We start from the raw sequence: 16,606 nt of genomic DNA, 5'->3' as shown, positions 1-16,606 counted from the left end.
ATCACTATTAGTTTGATCATAAGAGAATGTTCTGAATGTCAAAATCATCACATTTGGATAATGAGTATGTCAAAATCATCGAAGTGGGATAATGAATGAGTATGTCAAAATCATCACTAATAGTTTGATCGTTAGCGAATGTTCTGTATTTCAAAATCATCAATATGTGTTTCATCATGGCCGAATTTTCTGTATGTCAAAATCACCACTGTTAGTTTGATCATGAGCGCATGTTCTGTATGTCAAAATCACCACTATTAGTTTGATCATAGGAGAATGTTCTGTATGTCAAAATCATCTCTATTAGTTTGATCATAGAGTATGTTCTGTATGTCAAAATCACCACTATTAGTTTGATCATGAGCGAATGTTCTGTATGTCAAAATCATCACCATCAGGTTGATCATAAGATAATGTTCTGTATGCCAAAATGATCTCTATAAATTTGATCATGAGCGAATGTTCTGTGTGTCAAAATCACCACTATCAGTTTGATCAGAGGAGAATGTTCTGTATGTCAAAATCATCACTATTAGTTTGATCATGAGCAAATGTTCAGTATGTCAAAATCACCACTATTAGTTTGATCAGGAGCGAATGTTCTGTATGTCAAAATCACCACTATTAGTTTGATCATGAGCAAATGTTCTGTATGTCAAAATCAGCACTGTTAGTTTGATCATGAGCGAATGTTCTGTATTTCAAAATCACCACTATTAGTTTGATCGTAGGAGAATGTTCTGTATGTCAAAGTCATCTCTATTAGTTTGATCATGAGCGAATGTTCTTTATGTCAAAATCACCATTATTAGTTTGATCATAAGAGAATGTTCTGAATGTCAAAATCATCACATTTGGATAATGAGTATGTCAAAATCATCGAAGTGGGATAATGAATGAGTATGTCAAAATCATCACTAATAGCTTGATCGTTAGCGAATGTTCTGTATTTCAAAATCATCAATATGTGTTTCATCATGAGCGAATGTTCTGTATCTCAAAATCACCACTATTAGTTTGATCATGAGCGAATGTTCTGTATGTCAAAATCACCACTATTGGTTTGATCAGAGGAGAATGTTCTCTATGTCAAAATCATCTCTATTAGTTTGATCATGAGCGAATGTTCTGTATGTCAAAATCACCACTATTAGTTTGATCAAAAGAGAATGTTCTGCATGTCAAAACCATCTCAGTTGGATAATGAGTATGTCAAAATCATCACAGTTGGATAATGAGTATGTCAAAATCATCACTATTAGTTTGATCATGAGCGAATGTTCTGTATGTCAAAATCACCACTATCAGTTTGATCAGAGGAGAATGTTCTGTATGTCAAAATCACCACTACTAGTTTGATCATAAGAGAATGTTCTGTATTTCAAAATCATCAGAGTTGGATAATGAGTATGTCAAAATCATCACAGTTGGATAATGAGTATGTCAAAATCATCACTATTAGTTTGATCATGAGCGAATGTTCAGTATGTCAAAATCAACACTATCAGTTTGATCATAGGAGAATGTTCTGTATGTCAAAATCATCTCTATTAGTTTGATCATGAGCGAAAGTTCTGTATTTCAAAACCATCAATATGTGTTTCATCATGAGCGAACGTTCTGTATATCAAAATCACCACTATTAGTTTGATCATGAGCGAATGTTCTGTATGTCAAAATCACCACTATTAGTTTGATCACAGGAGAATGTTCTGTATGTCAAAATCATCACTATTAGTTTGATCATGGCCGAATGTTCTGTATGTCAAAATCACCACTGTTAGTTTGATCATGAGCGCATGTTCTGTATGTCAAAATCACCACTATTAGTTTGATCATAGGAGAATGTTCTGTATGTCAAAATCATCTCTATTAGTTTGATCATAGGAGTATGTTCTGTATGCAAAAATCATCACTATTAGTTTGATCATAAGATAATGTTCTGTATGCCAAAATGATCTCTATCAATTTGATCATGAGAGAATGTTCTGTGTGTAAAAATCACCACTATCAGTTTGATCAGAGGAGAATGTTCTGTATGTCAAAATCACCACTACTAGTTTGATCATAAGAGAATGTTCTGTATTTCAAAATCATCACAGTTGGATAATGAGTATGTCAAAATCATCACAGTTGGATAATGAGTATGTCAAAATCATCACTATTAGTTTGATCATGAGCGAGTGTTCAGTATGTCAAAATCACCACTATCAGTTTGATCATAGGAGAATGTTCTGTATGTAAAAATCATCACTATTAGTTTGATCATGAGCGAATGTTCAATATGTCAAAATCACCAATATCAGTGTGATCATAGGAGAATGTTCTGTATGTAAAAATCATCTCTATTTGTTTGATCATGAGCGAATGTTCTGTATGTCAAAATCACCACTGTTAGTTTGATCATGAGCGAATGTTCTGTATGTCAAAATCACCACTATTAGTTTGATCAAAGGAGAATGTTCTGTATGTCAAAATCATCTCTATTAGTTTCATCATGAGGGAATGTTCTGTATGTCAAAATCACCACTATTAGTTTGATCATAAGAGAATGTTCTGTATGTCAAAATCACCACTATTAGTTTGATCATGAGCGAATGTTCTGTATGTCAAAATCACCACTATTAGTTTGATCATGAGCGAATGTTCTGTATGTCAAAATCACCACTATTACTGTGATCACAGGAGAATGTTCTGTATGTCAAAATCATCACTATTAGTTTGATCACGAGCGAATGTTCTGTATGTCAAAATCACCACTGTTAGTTTGATCATGAGCGCATGTTCTGTATGTCAAAATCACCACTATTAGTTTGATCGTAGGAGAATGTTCTGTATGTCAAAATCATCTCTATTAGTTTGATCATAGGAGAATGTTCTGTATGTCAAAATCACCACTATTAGTTTGATCAAAAGCGAATGTTCTGTATGTCAAAATCACCACTATTACTGTGATCACAGGAGAATGTTCTGTATGTCAAAATCATCACTATTAGTTTGATCACGAGCGAATGTTCTGTATGTCAAAATCACCACTGTTAGTTTGATCATGAGCGCATGTTCTGTATGTCAAAATCACCACTATTAGTTTGATCGTAGGAGAATGTTCTGTATGTCAAAATCATCTCTATTAGTTTGATCATAGGAGAATGTTCTGTATGTCAAAATCATCTCTATTAGTTTGATCTTGAGCGAATGTTCGGTATGTCAAAATCATCACCATCAGGTTGATCATAAGATAATGTTCTGTATGCCAAAATGATCTCTATAAATTTGATCATGAGCGAATGTTCTGTGTGTCAAAATCACCACTATCAGTTTGATCAGAGGAGAATGTTCTGTATGTCAAAATCACCACTACTAGTTTGATCATAAGAGAATATTCTGTATTTCAAAATCATCACAGTTGGATAATGAGTATGTCAAAATCATCACAGTTGGATAATGAGTATGTCAAAATCATCACTATTAGTTTGATCATGAGTGAGTGTTCAGTATGTCAAAATCACCACTATCAGTTTGATCATAGGAGAATGTTCTCTATGTACAAGTCATCACTATTAGTTTGATCATGAGCGAATGTTCAGTATGTCAAAATCACCACTATCAGTTTGATCATAGGAGAATGTTCTGTATGTAAAAATCACCACTATTAGTTTGATCATGAGCGAATGTTCTGTATGTCAAAATCACCACTGTTAGTTTGATCATGAGCGAATGTTCTGTATGTCAAAATCACCACTATTAGTTTGATCATAGGAGAATGTTCTGTATGTCAAAATCATCTCTATTAGTTTCATCATGAGGGAATGTTCTGTATGTCAAAATCACCACTATTAGTTTGATCATAAGTGAATGTTCTGTATGTCAAAATCACCACTATTAGTTTGATCATGAGCGAATGTTCTGTATGTCAAAATCACCACTATTAGTTTGATCATGAGCGAATGTTCTGTATGTCAAAATCACCACTATTAGTTTGATCACAGGAGAATGTTCTGTATGTCAAAATCATCACTATTAGTTTGATCATTGCCGAATGTTCTGTATGTCAAAATCACCACTGTTAGTTTGATCATGAGCGAATGTTCTGTATGTCAAAATCACCACTATTAGTTTGATCGTAGGAGAATGTTCTGTATGTCAAAATCATCTCTATTAGTTTGATCATAGGAGAATGTTCTGTATGTCAAAATCATCTCTATTAGTTTGATCATGAGCGAATGTTCGGTATGTCAAAATCATCACCATCAGGTTGATCATAAGATAATGTTCTGTATGCCAAAATGATCACTATAAATTTGATCATGAGCGAATGTTCTGTTTGTCAAAATCACCACTATCAGTTTGATCAGAGGAGAATGTTCTGTATGTCAAAATCACCACTACTAGTTTGATCATAAGAGAATATTCTGTATTTCAAAATCATCACAGTTGGATAATGAGTATGTCAAAATCATCACAGTTGGATAATGAGTATGTCAAAATCATCACTATTAGTTTGATCATGAGCGAGTGTTCAGTATGTCAAAATCACCACTATCAGTTTGATCATAGGAGAATGTTCTGTATGTAAAAATCATCACTATTAGTTTGATCATGAGCGAATGTTCAGTATGTCAAAATCACCAATATCAGTTTGATCATAGGAGAATGTTCTGTATGTAAAAATCACCACTATTAGTTTGATCATGAGGGAATGTTCTGTATGTCAAAATCACCACTGTTAGTTTGATCATGAGCGAATGTTCTGTATGTCAAAATCACCACTATTAGTTTGATCATAGGAGAATGTTCTGTATGTCAAAATCATCTCTATTAGTTTGATCGTAGGAGAATGTTCTGTATGTCAAAATCATCTCTATTAGTTTGATCATGAGCGAATGTTCGGTATGTCAAAATCATCACCATCAGGTTGATCATAAGATAATGTTCTGTATGCCAAAATCATCACTATAAATTTGATCATGAGCGAATGTTCTGTGTGTCAACACCGTCACTATCAGTAGGAAAATGAGAGAATGCCCAGCATGTCATCACTATGACTTTGATTATGAGTATGTCAAAATTATCAATATCAGTGGAATAATGAGATAATGTTCTGTGTTTCAAAATCATCGCTATCTAAATAACATACTAATCCAAAATCACAAAAATGGTTTGTACTTCAACATCAATAAAGATAAAGAATACGCTATGAAAATCACCACCACCACAATCAGTGAGAAAAATAAGAAGGTTGCATGTCAACACCATCACCGTTCTGTAACGACAGCACAATCCGTGACATAATAATAAACGTTTTGTATGACTGTCCATCAGTGAAATGGATGAAAAAGTGAGTGAGTTGAGTTTTACGACACACTCAGCAATATTCCAGCTATATGGCGGCGGGATGTAAATAATCGAGTTTGGACCAGATAATCCAGTGATCAACAGCATGAGCATCCTACTGCGCAGTTGGGAACAGATGACATGTGTCAACCAAGTCAGCGAGCCTGACCACCCGATCCCGTTAGTCGCCTCTTACGACAAGCATGGGATACTGAAGATCAATTCTAACCCGGATCTTCACAGGTGATGCAAGAAAGAACCTACTGTATGACACGGCCATCACCAGAAGCATCAGCATCAGGGCGTGGTCGACGTGGGGGTCGGGTCGTCGCGAAGCCATCATCTGAAACTAATCAGAACATTACTTCCTGGTCAGCATATATTCCTTCACGTTATGTGGGGGCGGTGGGGTAGCCTGGTGGTTTAAGTGTTCGAAGACCCCGGTTCGATTCCCCACATGGGTACAATGTGTACTCTAACAGATCTACATATATATGATGTCTGAGGAATCACGTCGTACCATTTCTAAGAGCAGTTCTTGGTCTTTTGTAAGACCTTCCAGATGTGATCACAGTTGCCAAAACTGAGTGAGTGAGTGAGTGAGTTTTACGCTTCACTCAGCAATATTCCAGCTATATGGCGACGGTCTGTAAATAGCCTAGTCTGGACCAGACAATCCAGTGTTTAACATCATGAATATCGATCTACGCAACTGGGACACGATGACATGTGTCAACCAAGTCAGCGAGTCTGTTTTACTTCTATTCAAAGGATATTTCAAAATTCTATTAACGTCAGTACTGAGGCACCACCAGATTTGACAGAAACTGTAGACAGTAAGAAATAAGAAAAAGTCTATACTCACATGCTTGTATCAGTAATGACGGGTACTCCGCTCGTTCATCACATGCAACAGCTTATGACCTTAAAGCCGAGTCGCTGGGTGCCAAGATTATATGCCTTTGCCATGGATATCACGAACAATTGAACACTTAGTGCAGCTTACTCGTCATCTTTTTTTCGTTATCTGGATAATTAAAACGGATTTAATTTTCACACGATTCAATGCGGCTAATATTTAAGTTCAGTAATCTCGTGGGTTTGTTTGTTTAAAAGGGAAACAAATGGCAGATTATACGGGAAGTTTCAAAACCACCAAAACTGGTCATTAAAATAATCCTAGAAAGAGTATGACGCCTAAGGACAGGGTTTCGATTCTCCACATTGGTACAATGTGTGGAGCCTATTTTTGGTGACCCCCAGATATTGCTGGAGTATTGCTACAAGTGACTAAAATTAAACTCACTCACTCTCTCACTAGAAAGAGTATGACCCTACCGACGTCATTATAGGAAATCGCTGGGTCGATTGTTTCTTGCAATCTATCCATGTTTGGCACCCTTATTGTACAGTGCCAGGTAGAATGGTAAGTTGCAAATCCCTGCTGCTCGCAAGTATGTGGGTCGCTGTAAACTTTCAACATGGCCGTGTTATCTTTGACATAAAGAAGCCAAAATTTATAAGGAAGTTTGAAATATATTGATTAGCAATTCTATTGATGAATTGTCTTCCATGGTAACTTGTGAAATGCCCACTCACTCTATTCACATAAATCGAGTCTGGACCAGACAATCCAGTAATCAACATCATGAGCATCGATCTACACAAATGGGATACGATGACATGTGTCAACCAAGTCAGCGAACCTGACCACCCGATCCAGTTAGTCACATCTTACGACAAGCATGGTTTGCTGAAGATCAATTTATCCCGGATCTCTCTCTCTCTCTCTCTCTCTCTCTCTCTCTCTCTCTCTCTCTCTCTCTCTCTCTCTCTCTCTCTCTCTCTCTCTCTCTCTCTCTCTCACACACACACACACACACACACACACCAACCCTACTTATCAACAGGCCTGTTACCACTGTAGTTTGACGTCTTGTACCTGAGGTGAGTGACTGGTAGTCAAATGATGACGAAATGTTCATTTTCGTACATTAAACACAAAGCAGGTTTCAACGTTTCGGGTTTCAAAACAGCACTCATGATTGTCTTATTTTACAGCAGGAAAGGAGGACCGTGAGTCTGATTATTCCATCAAGCTTTAGAAGGTAACCTATTTGCGACAAATCCGGGAAGCGAAATCACTAATATTGGGGTAAATGTGGTGTAGGATGATAAGTCAGGTATAAGTGAGTACGTGAGTATGGTTTAACGCCGCTTTTAGCAATATTCCAGCAATATCAAAGCGGGGTCACCAGAAATGGGCTTCACACAGTCACTGTCACATGGTATCCATGTGGGGAATTGAACCCGGGCCTCCAGCGTGACGAGCGAACGCTTTAACTTCTACTCTACACCCATCGTCCCGACATGGGTATGAAGTGGAACAGGGTATAGAAATATTAACCCCTATCTAGAGTGTAAAATATTTTGAGCAGGCTATACAGCACAGTCGATGATAATTACTAATGAAATATAAAATACTTGAAAAAAGACAATAGCGATGTTGTTTTCTGAGCAGTAGTCCAGATGTTGTGGTTGTTTGTTGTTTAACGCCACATCCAAGAATATTCCAGCTATATGGTGGCAGTTTGTAAATAATCGAATCTGGACCAGACAATCCAGTGATTAACAGCATGAGCATCGATCTATGCAATTGGGATACGATGACATAGGTCAGCAAGCCGGACCACCCGATCCCGTTAGTCGCATCTTACGACAAGCATGGTTTGCTGAAGATCAATTCTAACCCGGTCCTTCACGGGTCCAGTTCTTGCTACCTGTGGTGCTTCTGTGCAAAGATACTAATGTATCTTCTCCTCATGCAATCAAAGTAATATTTGTGCGGGTTCTCTTACAAAACTAAGTGTGAAACAATAATGCACCTGTACTATGGTTATGCTTAATTTGAGCCACATTAAGTTCTTCACTGGAAATGAGAGAATAAAATACCCTTGCATATAAGTAAAGCTGCAATGTTTCGTGTCAGTTACGGGCCCATTTGCACAAAGCGATCTTAGCGTTACGATGCTCCCAACTCCCATACTCTAACATAGACCTTTGAGTTAAAGGTCACATGCAACGTAAAACACAACTTTGGAGATTCTGATACCTTTCGGTATGGACGTACCGAAACAAATCATCCAAAATGCAAATTCAAGTTATAAAGTTGAAAAATAACGCGATAAAAAAAACCGCGCGAAATCGGAGTTCAAACGATTCGCTGACTTTCCCCCGAAAATTTCGGGGGAAAACGGGTTTCAACAGCTGGGCTGCGCTCATAGCATGTGCGCAGTGAAATAGGTTCGCGCAACTTGGAAGCGGGCTGTCTGGTGTATACTCGGTGAAGGCTTTCGTGAGCTATTTTCATAATGTTGTGTTGATATCTCACAGGCGCGAGCTTTTTATATGTTATGACAGTAAATAAACTGTTTATATAATTTCATTTGTCTATTTCACTACACGTTCTTCTTACCGAGTCACTTGTTCAGTTCGATACTTAAAAGCAATGTCATTATTTAGCGTTCACACAATTTCTAACTGTGATATAGATATGTCGTTGTCACAGACAAAACTCAATGTCTTGTTTTATTGACACCTGTGTGTCTGCCTGCCTGTCTGCTAATGACAATATTCAATACACAACTGCTATCACTGACCACATGCAATTTGAACTTAACACCAATCAGGCTATACACCATAAACAAAACGCATTGATTTATGGCCCGAGTTCGGTCTCTGTCACATTATGTAATTACACAGACAGGCAGGTGTGATACTTGAACACATGACACGTTATGATGTCTGTTGATTGCAAAATGTTATACACAAAAAATGAGCATGTATTTACAAAACCCAACATCTCTATATATACACACACAATGAGCTGTGAGGGCGGCATCTGCAAATGAACCAGCCGTTACACTTGAGTGCACACCCACCCGCTCTGACTGGGTTCGGTATCCCGGCTGCTTCGTTTCGAGGGAGGTAAACCCAAGTACAAAATATTGCACTTTTGATTTGCGATTATACGCTTATAATTTTGTTTATTTGTTTTTTCATAATCAGCAATGCATATTATATGTCATGAAGAAGTGATAATTATGTTTTAATTATGTTTGATTTTCTGGTAGCATGTGACCTTTAAGATTGCTTTATGCACGTGGGCCATGGTATCGAGCAGGGGAGGGGAGTGAGTTTAGCTTTACGCCGCTTTTAGCTTTTAGCCATGCTTGTCGTAAGATGCGACTAACGGGATCGGGTGGTCAGGCTCGCTGAATTGGTTGACACATGTCATCGTATCCCAATTGCGTAGGTCGATGCTCATGATGTTTTTCTCTGGATAGTGTGGTCCCGACTCGATTATTTACAGACCGCCGCCATACAGATGCAATAACGCTGAGTGGGGCGTAAAACAACAAACCTGAACATTACACGGCCTGTCGTTAAGCACAACGAGATATCGTTCCGCCTGACTATGACAAAAAAAGCCAAACAAAATCAATTTGATAAGCTGCTTGTCGAGTGGTAGGTGGCTCGTGTGTACTATGTACTTTCGGTTTGTGACAAGAGGCTGTCGGCAATGGTGTTCTAGGAAGTACTGTGTTGACACATAACTTAAATTGATCGAGCAACAGCACAACGTTAGCGACGTCGAAACAGACCAGATAGCTGTCAGTTATTGCTTAATAGGTGAGTTCACAGTATCTCATAGAACGCAATTTGATTTGTTGTGTAACAGGGTTTACAAGTATAAATAAATGATGCAATGTCCGTCTATAACAGTATTAGCCTGTTGCATAACGTGGTGCATTCAGCAACTGCACTTTGCTTCTTCAAAGGTTTTTTTTCAAACCACAAAGCCCTCGGGAAAAGACAGTTTATGCTTGGAATGTTGCGATATTTATGTGTATTAAGGTAGAGGTTTCCATTTGCAATAAGCTGCCAATAGATGCCACTTTGGTGGTTTGTGTTATATAAGATGTGAGGGCTACCCTCTCTTAACAAGTGGAAGAAAGAAACTATGATCAAAAGTAATTTAAGTCGTCGTATTAGAGATGCCAAAACTGAGTGTTGTGATCGTAAAATAAATCGGTATTGTCCTTAATATTTTATTCAGAAAACTGTTAATCGTCCATGCCGAAATACATTAAATAATACTTTTGTGACATGATTGTAAATAATCACGAAACCGCATAAAACACCTCCTTCAGTACTTTAATTACGTCTTTATTTTAATAACATTTAATTGCTATATTCTAATAATATCAGTATTCTGATCCGAGATAGCATCTGACAACTAGGATATAAACAAGTCCGGACCATGCAATCTTGCATGTATCACGCAAGTTTGTTTATACAGTTGACCTACTTAGCTCCTTGATGGTCCCAAGGTCATCCTGACCTGTAGTGTACTCTGTGGTCTTGTTAATGTGGGCGTTATCATTACCTATTCGCATGTGTATAGCTGCAGTATTATACTCCTGGAAGGAAAAAGCAGTCGGCAGTCGAGTTTAATAGATGTTATTGATATTTCACTCTAAATACTCATGGTATAACTGTTCAGCTTTATAGGAAAGTGCTAGCATGTATCCCGGGCTGGTTAAAGCGTTTTGGGGGGATATCTGTCTCTTCAAATACAGAAGTCCATCAGTGGGTCCACAACACTTTATTCGGCAGCTAAGTTTGTAATTACATGATAGTGCAGCAACGGCCAGGCAGCATCACAGAGACGATCGTCAGCCCACCTGCCTAGCCGCTGTCCGAGGGTCAAGTCCCGTTACATTAAGAATTCATTGTCTATATACTACTGACTGTCAGGCTGCCCTGTATCGTATTACGATACATGTATGGTCAACCTGCAGTATCCAGCATGCACCTCATCCACAATGTTAAACTTAGATAACACAACTTTAACTTAACTAAGAGAATATACAAACATGTCTATATTTCCCGATAAAACCCATACCCCATCAAAGTGCCTACGACATAAGCCCTTTCTGTGAAAAAGGACGTGTCCCACGTCCTTATAAGCATTGTGAATGAGGTAGCGAATACGTTACAAAGTACATTTAATAAATTATACGTCTTCAATATGAAAAGTTATGATATTGTTTCAAACTGCCAAATTAACATCACATGTTAGCTGATGTGACAATAATTACACAAATTCCTCAGTAGTAGGGATAAGCTCTATAATAAACAGACATCGTTTTAAAACACACACCCTGATAATCACAAAATTGAAAACACGATTTCAGCTGAGGTTTGCTGACAGGAATATCGACATAAGAATCACAATATTTGTTGAAAATGTGTATGGACAGGTAAAGATTTGTGTCGTGGAACCATTTTTTTCTGTTTAACACAATAACATAAATGACAGAATAATAAGAGTGTAGCACTGTATTACATAATACATGTACATTCAAGAAATTCAGGCAAAAGATTTCATGTTCAGGTGCACATTGTATCCTATGCATGAATAACAAATTCCTAACTAGCCAAGCTTCCATACAATATAAACATGAAACTCTTCTTTTATTTGAAGACACACACATACACATACACACACACACTCTCTCTCTCTCTCTCACACACATACACACACACACACACCTCAACATTACGTATCATTCATATATTAAAATAACGGTCAATTCTCTCTTTCACACACACACACACACCAACATTTTGTATCATGGATGTATTAATCACTTTGACGTTTTTAAGATATTTGACTCCATGATTGCACATATTCTGTGTTATGGATCAGAGATTTGGGGAACTACTTATTGGAAACAAATTGAAACTGTACATATTAAAATCTGTAAGACTTTTCTCAAAGTCAGCAAGTATACCAACAATAGCATGGTGCTTGGAGAGTGTGGCAGACTCTCACTGCAATATCACTATACTTCTAGAGCAGTAAAGTACTGGTGCAGACTGATGCAGCTTCAGCACCATAGACATCCTTATCAAGCATACCAAATGCTCAAATCTCTTGATAATAATAAATCTACCTGGGCTTCACACATAAGACAAATCCTTTTTCAGTATGGTTTTTGGTTTGTGTGGATCTCGCAAGATATTGGCTGCATTAAAACATTTATATCTAGCTTCAAGCAGCGATTTTATGACTGCTTCCTTCAATGTTGGCGCTCCACACTTGACTCTTCATCTAAATGTAAATACTATTCACAATTAAATCTTTACTTAATGTTCAACACTACTTGTCCTGTGACCTCCAACCATATCAACGGAATGTTATAGCTATGTTCCGCTGTAACAACTTTAGACTTGCAGTGGAAACCGGTCGTCACACAAATACACCCTATGATCAACGTCTCTGCCTCTACCGCCACTCTGTTGGTTTAAACTATGTTGAAGACGAGCTCAATGTCCTACTTATCTGTGGTAAATATTCTGAAATAAGAAAGTAGGGTTTCACAACCCACTAGACCCACCCTCCAACAATCGAAACCTTTCTGCGTTTAATCACCTGCAACAACATAAACTATCTAAAATTATTAAGTACATTCCTGCCTGCTGTATTAAAACTAAGAAGTACACCTACCATTACAATCAACTGACCTTGTATTTCAATCGATATCCCACATCCACCATGTATGTATTATTTCTATTTGTATTATGTTGTATTATGGGCCAATGGCCTACGTTACTGAAATCTATCTATCGTTATCTATCTATCTATCGATCGATCTATCTATCTATCTACAAAACGACAGCACAAAACATTGAAAATACTGGTCAGTTTAATTACTGGTTGGATGTACATTTGAAAAACACAAAACATTTACACAAAATCATCCAATCACAGCTGATGTTTATGCCTGCACTGAAGGAATATGATTGGGTGTCGTATAACCTGGACTGATGTTTGAATCCTGTAAACGCCCTGATCGACAGTATTTGTAGGCTTGAGACTTGCATCACCGTGACATATCTTAAATGCTATTTAAAGAGACGTAAATCCAGGTTTTCCATAACAAAGTCCTATCAACTGCAGGTTTCAGATAACTCAACCATGCGGAGAGCGACGACAAGGGACACAACTCTATCCCCCGACTGGCAAACCGGAAAGAGCAGTACCGAGTGCAACAGATACATGCTAGAGCAACAGCTGGGTTGTGACGTCACGTTTGAAGTTGGCCAATCAAAGGAGATTATTCGAGCTCACAGTTATATTCTGAAAAGTCGAAGTCAGACCTTATGCCACTTTCTGTCCAGGCCAGCATTTGGACTACCATATCCATTGCCAAGTGCCACACCCGAAGATCTGATATGTGTATTAAGGTAGAAGTTTCCATTTGTGTTTGGTCATGTTTTGGACACAAACGAATAGGTTTTTAATTACCACCACGGGAATCTGATTTCCCCAAAAGGGGTACGTGTGTGTAAGCGTGTGTGTGTGTGTGTGCGCGCGCGTATGTACATGTGTGTGAGGGGAGGGGGTGGGGGGGGTGCTATGGTATTGATAAATGCATGGTTTCAGTACATGTTAAGGCGAGAATTTGTGCATCTTAATTTCATTATTTTGAGGAACACCATCATTTGGCGTATATTCTTACTCCTTATCAACAAATAGATGCCAGGAGGTAATCCAGACAGTTCTGTGGGCGATAATCACTATTTGGATTTTGCCATTACCAATCAGTGCCTTAACTGTGACTGTCTTCCCTTTCCTGTATTTCTGCCGGGGCGGTGGGGTAGCCTAATGGTTAAGCGTCCGCTCGTTACGCCGAAGACCCAGGTTCGATTCCCCGCATGGGTACAATGTGTGAAGCCTATTTCTGGTGTTGCTCCGCCGTGATAATGCAGGAATAGTGCTAAAGCGGCGTAAAACTAAACTCACTTTCTCTCTCCTCGGTGCTGTTTCCTTACAAATACAAATCGGTCCATCTGAAAAATCTGTCTCTGATATAGCGTGTTTATACACTACTTACGTCAGCTAAGTTAACATCGCCATAGTAATGTAGATTATTATGTTTATTTCAGATACTGCTATACGGACATGTCCCATCTCACTATTGACACGGTGATCGGAGTTCTGCACTTATCCAAGGAATTCAACATTGGAGCGTTGAGAGACAACTGCATTGCTTTCATTACATCCCATCTGTCTGACGACAATGTTTGTCACTTCCTGGAACAGGCCCACCACCACCAGGAGGAGGACCTTGGCAACACCTGTGTCGAGTTAGCTTTGAATCATGGCGAAACAGTCATTAGGTCCTACGGTTTCTTACACTTGTGTCACGAATGTGTTTGGCGTATAATCACTCCGGACAGTCTCCGTGCAAGAGAAGTTACTGTGTACCAACGACTTCTAGAGTGGGCGAGAACAAGGCTGGAGCAAAACAACACAAGCATCACTGACCTGAACCTCCGTGATAGCTTAGGTCAGTTGCTTTATAGCATCCGATTTCCGCTGTTGGGGATGAATTACTTTGCTTCCCAGATTGCCCACCGGGACCTGCTGACCGACGCGGAGAAAGTTAGTATCTTCAGATATCTAACTGGAGCTGACAGGTCAGCGGGGCTGTTCGGGACGGTCAGAAGAGTGGGGAGTCCAGTCACCCTCACTCCTGATACAAGGACCTGTGTTCGGTTCACCCACAATGTGGGTCCCCTGGGTGACGAGATTCTGGAAAATACTGATGCCAATCGAAGGCTTGGTCTTGCCCTTTCCTGCACAAAACTCGTGGCTCTACGGGGTCTGCTGTTGTACAGAGGAAGAAGGGCGGAGTATGCAGTGACAGTGAAACTTTTCTCCCATTTAGGGGATGTCCTTCACGAAGAGACAGTCCAGCTGACAACCTCTGAAGGACAGGAAACAACGTCCATTGAGTTTGGTAGACCCGTGGTACTGGAACCCGGTCTGATATATGTCCTGAGTGTCCAGACAGCTTCCTACAGTAGGTATTATGGTGCCGGTGGGTCCATTCAGATCAAAAATGGGGCAGAAATATTTACGTTCTATGAATGTCCACTCCCTGACCACTCTTCGTCCCTCTCACAGGGAGACCTGCCTGGAATATTATACTCAGCTGATACTGGTTAGCTATGGTCACATTGGGAGGAAACAGCGCGATTGATTGGAGATATTGATTGGTGTGTTGGTGAGTTTTATACAACCCACCTATGAAGATCCGGATTAGGATGCATGTAAAAAGAAGCGATCGGGTGGTCAGGCTCGCTGACTTGGTTGACACATGACATCGTATTCTAATTGCGTAGATCGATGTTTAGGATGTCAGTCACTGGATTGCCTGGTCCAGACTCGATTTATATTCAGAATGGAACATCCCTCAACATTTTGTTTAGGCTCTTCGATAACTACTAGAATAGATATTAACATATACGTTCATGACATTGAAAACATAGAGGAACCTTCGTTAACAATAAAGGACTTTTAACACATAATTGTATTCATGCGTGTCAATTTGTCAAATGAAGCTAAGTGATCATAACTTGCGAAGGGGTGTTTCAAATAGAAAATGGGGATTCATTTATTTCTGTGATGTTACACGCTCAATTAATACATGCACCGAATACTCCTCACTTTAGAGGTATTATTTACTAAGCTGAAGTAAACAAAGCTGATGTTAATGTAGACATGAATGGTTCTTAGTCCAGTTATAAGTGAGTGAGTGAGTTTAGTTTTACGCCGCTTTTAGCAATATTCCAGCAATATCACGGCGGGGGACACCAGAACTTGGCTTCACACAGTCTACCCATGTGGGGACTCGAACATGGGTTCGAGCGAACGCCTTAACCACTAATCTACCCAACTGCCACTAAAATTATTGCAATCGAGCAAATGTGTGTCTTGATATGAAGTATGTGGTAATAGTGCTTGAGTGAGTGAGTAAGTTTCGTTTTACGCCGCTTTTAGCAATATTCCAGCAATATCATGATGGGGGACACCAGATTTGGGTTTCAGACATTCTACCCATGTGGGGAATTGAACCCGGGATTTCGGCGGGACGAGCCAACGCTTGTAACCACTAGGCTACCCCACAACCCCTCAAGTTATTACAATCAAGCAAGTGTTTGTCTTGATATGAAGAATGTGGCAATAGTGAATGAGGGACTTGGGTTTTACGCCGCTTTCCAGCAATATCACGGCGGGGTCACCAGATATGTGCGTCACACATTCTTCCCATGTGGGGGATTCGGCGTGACGAGCGAACGTTTTAAGCACAAATCTACCCCACCGCCCCCTCCAGTTATTACAATCGTGTGTGTC

The 16,606-nt window shown here is 39.1% G+C and overlaps 1 protein-coding gene across 1 annotated transcript; it reads left to right on the top strand.

Annotated features, from left to right (window-relative positions):
• Nucleotides 1–9,787: 9,787 nt before the first annotated feature.
• On the top strand, nucleotides 9,788–15,780 carry LOC124267211 (BTB/POZ domain-containing protein 1-like). Its single transcript, XM_046702131.1, has 3 exons — nucleotides 9,788–10,026; nucleotides 13,364–13,650; nucleotides 14,353–15,780. Exons 2-3 carry the CDS (start codon nucleotides 13,382–13,384, stop codon nucleotides 15,416–15,418), a joined length of 1,335 nt encoding a protein of 444 aa, XP_046558087.1. The 5' UTR covers nucleotides 9,788–10,026; nucleotides 13,364–13,381; the 3' UTR covers nucleotides 15,419–15,780.
• Nucleotides 15,781–16,606: the final 826 nt, after the last annotated feature.

Source organism: Haliotis rubra, unplaced genomic scaffold, assembly GCF_003918875.1.
Source record: "Haliotis rubra isolate DU_JTF1 unplaced genomic scaffold, ASM391887v1 Scf1002, whole genome shotgun sequence".
Classification (NCBI taxonomy): Eukaryota; Metazoa; Mollusca; class Gastropoda; order Lepetellida; family Haliotidae; genus Haliotis; species Haliotis rubra.
The sequence above is the reverse complement of the archived record's forward strand: the minus strand, read 5'-3'. Positions and strand labels throughout refer to the sequence as shown.

What these genes read in the sequence shown, in the direction of transcription:
- LOC124267211 (XM_046702131.1), top strand. Translation starts at nt 13,382, where the DNA reads ATGCGGAGAGCGACGACAAGGGACACAACTCTATCCCCCGACTGGCAA. An exon ending in GATCTGATATGTGTATTAAG is followed by an intron (nt 13,651 to 14,352) that starts GTAGAAGTTTCC and finishes TGTTTATTTCAG; the next exon opens with ATACTGCTATACGGACATGT.